At 34.1% G+C, this 6,140-nt stretch overlaps 1 protein-coding gene across 1 annotated transcript; it reads right to left on the minus strand.

The window, feature by feature from the left end:
- Positions 1-877: 877 nt before the first annotated feature.
- LOC129229949 (mitochondrial import receptor subunit TOM22 homolog) lies at positions 878-5,931 on the minus strand. Its single transcript, XM_054864333.1, is given in 4 exon segments — positions 878-1,117; positions 2,995-3,234; positions 5,814-5,882; positions 5,884-5,931. Coding segments are annotated over 4 exon segments (444 nt in total). The 3' UTR covers positions 878-1,030.
- Between the last annotated feature and the right edge of the window lie 209 nt (positions 5,932-6,140).

Here is a 6,140-nt window from a genome sequence, read left to right on the forward strand (position 1 = left end):
TAATATCAATTTTTGAATCTTAAAAGCTAAAGTGTGAGTGATAAAGTAAGGTTTTTATACCCTGGTAGTTTCATGGTTCCATCGCGGGGAAGAAAATAAATAAATAAATAAAAATAAGGGAAAGTAAAGACTCGTTAACCATTCATTAATTGAACCTTAAAAGAAAAAGTTAAGCTGAACAATAAATATTGATGACTAATCCCACCCTGTCTAAATTAGCATAAAGTTCAAGATGCAGGTCAAATAAAAAAATTCAAAATTTTTGCTTTTGTGATCAACATTTCAAAATTTACTCAAAAGAAAACCCTCTTGAAATAAAATTATATTTTATTTATTCACTTTTATAATCATTACATTTTTTATTTATTTAGCAGTTAGTACATTTGGGCACTGATTTTGGCAACTTTAATTGAAAAAAAAAAAAAGTAATCCATGTGCTTTCTAGGTTTTTAGGAAATTTTTAAAATTCCGTTTCTTTTAGGTTTTTCTGTGGGTTGAGAACGCTGTAATGGATTTAAAGTCTAAAAATTAAGATTTTATTTTAAGGCCTATAACCAATTCAATACTTTTAAAAAGTTTAAACATTTCACGACTGCAAATGATTACATTTGACAACACTTACAGTCTAAGAGGGAAAAAATGCAGTTGTACAAAACTTTGAGAGCGAAAGAAATAGACATGCATTTCTAAAATACCTATACAAGTATCATTGCAAGTTCACTATTTGTCTCGCTGGATTTCTCCAGTTGTACTGTTAATTGTGAGTGAAGTACTGAAAAATAACTTTTGATAACAGTAAGAAAATAAATTATATGCAGGCACTAAACTTTCATTTACATAAAAGATTCTTCTCCAAATAATTAAATGAAGACTCATATAAAACAATGCGTTTTAATTGCATTTATGTTTACAAATTAACAAGAAATGACTGAATCACAAAGTAACAATCGAAAAAGTATCTTTCGACATGTTCAGCAAATACTATGGAATTACACAAATGTATGGCCTAAATAAATGTTGCTTTTATAATTTATCGTTGTGCTATTTGAGGTGGCATTGGCACTCCTAAATTGTGTATTCCTCCGCTAGAAACAGCCGCACTAGGTCCCAGCAGAATCTAAAAAATAATTATACAAATCACTAAAGCCATTTTTTAATTTAAGATTACACACATGATGAAAAATCCTTTGTCAGAGCATATCAATGTGATTCAACCTGTCATTAGTACCTTCAAACATAAAAAAAAAATTACAAAATTTTTATGACCTCCACCTTGCTTACGTTCGACGATCACGGTTGATCACATGACAGCTATTACGTTACTGGTTACTGTCCGGTCATCACGAAAAAAGTCCCCGCCAAAATGTCTTGGCCTGTCTGTTGCTATAACCCTTTAAGACCTGAAATATTTTCTTGAGAGCACATGCAAGCAACGGTTTTCTTGTCTCCTAAAGCCTGGAAAGATACTAGTGACGCCATCTGTTGAGAAAATTGATACTACACATCTTTAGCTAACCAGCACGATCGTCCGATTCCGGCGTTTGTTACATAAAATGATCTAGGAAGCTAAAATTTGAATGATGTTCGACCCGCACGATCGTGTAATCTGGGGCTTAAAGGGATAACAACGAGGCGTGTCTCATGTTCCCAAGGGAAGCTTAATGTTGGAAAAACCCATACGACTGCACAAAGGCGAGAGGACGAATGGTGAAATGCAGCCAAAAACCCCCTCCTGCTAACCCTCGCAGAAAATGAACGAAGTCCGTTTCTATGGCAGTAGACAGACTCAGACTTAACAGCGGGAGCTTTTCTCATGAAAGACAGACAGTACTAACCGGTTGCTCAACAACCAATGCTTCATCGAATGCTTTGGTTGATCACCCGTTACTTGCGTAGACATGGCCAAGATAAATAACAAGCAGATGAAAAATACTTATAATTGGTCAAAAATGTAATGTGGTTCAATCAACAAATCACCCAGAGTAAGTTGAGATTGACCAGTAGATCAACCGGTGAGGCTCATAGAACGACATCGGTAGCTCTCATAGAACACTGCAGTTGGCCATCGGTCGTATTGTGCGATTAGGTTTTATCAATGAAGTTATCGCACCGATGACTAATTTAATTAGTGCCCTTTTTTAGTTGCAGAGTGTAACTGGAGTCCTTTTCGGAAAACAATACCTGTATTTGAAATTATGTCTTTATTTCCTCCTTGGTGATATAATACAGTGATATCCTAGGCGAGCTATTTACATATGAAATATGATATTTCAAAATAAGTTCTCTCGAAGCATAGATAGCTTAGTAAAACATGTAAAACCATTATTTGTAAATTTGCATTATGACAAATTAAGTAATTTAGTAATCAAGGTTTCAGTAATTTGAATTAAGGTTTTCATATAAAGTTTACAGTTATAAAATGCCTAATCGAGAGCATGACGGCAAACAGTCGACTTGGCTGACTATGAAACTAAAATACGGCACCTTAAAAGAGAGAGAGAAACTTAGCTACAGAAGCAACATATACAGTCAGCCAGAGTCATTTGCATGTATTTCAAGACATGCATGTGAAATGAGCATTTCCCGATGTTAGGACGGCGGCCAATCAAATGGAAAAGGAACTTCGTCATTTCATGACGTAAGGCATGCACGTGTCTAAGATCGGGAAATACGTTACATACATAGAAATTAGCATTTGTGACTTTGCAAGATAAAAGAAAATAGGGATTTAATTAAAGCCAAATATATCAAAATAAACGTGAATTATTGATAATATTATTTGGAATTCCCAACAGGTCGCCCGGTTGAGGACGTCGAATGCAATCCTTGAAACTCATGTTAACCATTTACCTGGTATCATTTTTATAGGACAAGGTTGCAACAGGCTCCTTTGTGACTAATAAAGACAAAGGGGCCAACTGAAGTGGGTTGGGAAACTGATTTAGGAGCAGTGTTCAACTAAATTTACCACAAAATTATTTACTATCAGTTTACCTGTCTCTGTTGTAGTCTTTGAACCTCTTCCAACTGCATTCTTTCAACTTCAAATATGACTGGGGCAACAAGGATAACAGAAGAAGAGAAGAAGATCCACATTGCAGATCGGCTGAATTTATACATGGACTTGACACCTGCTATGGATCCGTGACACACAGCATTTGTTAAGTTCCTCAGGCTTTCTGGAAACATTTCAGTCAGACCCCATAAACGTTCAGACAAAGTCTCATCCAGGTCCTAAAAGAGCATTTTAAAAACAATCGAAAGTTATCTGGCAATTTAATCAGCTACATATTTGCAAATATGCAATATTACGACAGGTCTCATATGCTAATACCTTTTTCAATACATAAAGATTTAGTGTAATGTCTAAAAAACTGGCTAAACTAATTACATTAAAAGTGACTACTACCCTGGCCTGTCTAGTTAGCTTTCAGCCGAAGATTTGAATTTGTTGGTCTGCCCTCACATGTTATTCTAGCAAGGTTTGTATGCTCCTTCAGTCTCCTTCATTTTGGTTTGAACACCTTCAAAACTCCTTTTTTAGTTCAAGACTACATAATTTTCCTCTATGACAGTGACTTAAAATACTTCAATCGACAACTTAACATCGTCACTAGGGCAAGGTATAAAGACTTTTTTGATGCAGTAATTTTATATAATTATTTTTTTTTCATGAAGATGTGATTTACAAATTGAGCATAGAAGTCATAAAAAGTTGAAGGTGAAAACATTATTAGATGACTAAGAAATTCCCATAAATGAAGTAAAATATGCTTACATGGTGCTTGGTTATTTTTTTCAAGTTTTATTATATTGCTTTTCCCTCCACCACATTCTCAGCAGCAAAAATCAGTTTGTCCAATCATTATTTAACTTTAACTATTTAAGAATACATAAGTAGATGCACTATTAAGTGGTTGCATTAAAAAAAAAAAACAATTTTAAGTAAATCACAGTTACGATATTGTAAAAAGGGTCATCCACTTCCACAAGTGATGTCATGCCTTGAGGCAGAGACATGTTCAGGAAATTGTGACAAGGGGAAGAGAGAGGGTGACGAAAGTGACATTACAGTTATTATAAACAATATGTTTATAAAAAATATGACATGTGATAAGAGGAGTAGTAAGGTGAAATGAAGTAAGAGTGTAAGTTGACACTTTGTGACAAAAGGGAAGGGGGTCAAATATGATGAAAAAATGTGTGGCATCATTTAAGGACAGCCTATAAGTACTCCTTCAAATCTCATTTTACTTCTTCAAAAAATTCCTCCAAAACGCCTTCATTTTATTACTGAAATTGAGTATGAACCCTGTATTTTCAAACTTTTTTTTTCAAACATGTCTAAAACTGGGTTGCTGTTTCGTTTCCTTTTTTGTAAAACGTCCTGGGTGGAGAAAAAAATTGGACAACATAAAAAGTTACTGATTTTCAGTTTGTTTGACAATGATGTCACAGAAATATTATATAATTTGACTGTATTATTTATATAAAAAATGAAAGATTTAAATCATTTATTCAAAACAAATTCATTGTATTTTATTATAATAAATTTGTAGTTCTCATTTACCAATAAAACTAAAAGGCCTAAATATATTTGTCAAATTATTTTTCATTAAGTTAAAAATCTACCATTCTTACACTATTTTTCAACAGAGCTACTGTGATTTTTTAGGCATTTGTCACAGCATGGTGCAAGATTTTGTGTACTTTCTTCGTAGAATGTTGCAGCCTGTGTAGTCAATCATGAGGTAATAAACTCTTTTAGCACATCATCACAGTTGTACCATTGAGCACCATGGAAAGGTTTCCTTCCGATGCCCAAACAAATTAAAGTCACTGGGAGTGAGGTTGGAGCCTTGAAGCAGGAATTAGTAACTGAAGGAGGCAAGTCCAATCATTGGTTTAGGAAATTCTGAGGCAAAGATCGCAAGTCGCATGGTTGAACTTTGACAAATAAGAGACACATTTTACATTAAATGAGTCAAAGAAAACTGATTCCAACTCTTTACTTTCAAATATACCACGTGACTTGGGATCCTAGCTTCATTCTCCCTACCTTCTATTCCTTCTTAAAATCTCAATGGTCGGGGCTGTACGGAGAACGGCCAAAAATAACTCCTATATAGGTGGCCTTTGCATAAATCTTTATACTAATAATAAAGCTGAATGTCTGAATCTCTGTGACTTGCATAGTGATTAGACCGTTCGACCCAATTTTCATGAAATTTGGAACAGATCTAGTTTGTGGCATGGGGGGTGTGCATCTCGAAGCGATTTTTTAAAAATTCAATTTTGTTCTCTTTCTATTCCAATTTTAAGAACATTTTACAGAGCAAACTATCATAACGTGGACAAGCAAACTATCATAATAAGAAGGAGCAAATTACCATAAAATCGGAGAGCAAATTAACATAGTAAATTGATGAGAAAGTCATCATCCATTATTTGTACATATACAGGCTAACCAAATGACCTTTTAATTTTCTAATACGGGCAAAGCCATGTGGGTACTGCTAGTGTAATATAAATTAATATCGAAAATCCTAGTGTTAAAAAAGTACGAAAAATCCGATTTAAAAACAAAAAAATTCAAGTAACATTCGAAAAAAAAAAGAAACTTTCCATTACAAAACTCATGAACCCTAGCTTTAAAAAGGGAAAGTTTGGAGTTTTTTTTTCTTTTGAAAAACCTCGAGTTTAACCCAGCCAAAAGGCTTGAGAAAACAAACCTTTCAAGCTTCTAAGCAATGGATTGTTTTTTCTTTTTAAATTAAAAACCAGAAAAACATTTGTAATTCTAAATTACGTACATCCTCATCATCCATGATGCTTGCCGTTTCTCTCCTGGATGATGTTGGAGAATCTTCTCTGCTGTTCGAAAGAACTGGTGGCTTCAATTCCGCTGTCTATCTCTTCAATAACAGGCATGCTAAGGATAAGAGAACAAGATTGTTGAAATACGTATATTTGTCTCTAGCAATTATGCAGGTTAGCAGCAATAGTATATTACTATTATAAATAAGCATATAACTAGCAGTATATTACTGTTATAAATAAGTGGTCTATAGTCTCATTTTTGCGACCAAAGATTCAATGATGCCTAGATTTCTGACCCTAGATGCGCAGTTTGACCTGTA

Source organism: Uloborus diversus, chromosome 9, assembly GCF_026930045.1.
Source record: "Uloborus diversus isolate 005 chromosome 9, Udiv.v.3.1, whole genome shotgun sequence".
In the NCBI taxonomy this organism is placed as follows: Eukaryota; Metazoa; Arthropoda; class Arachnida; order Araneae; family Uloboridae; genus Uloborus; species Uloborus diversus.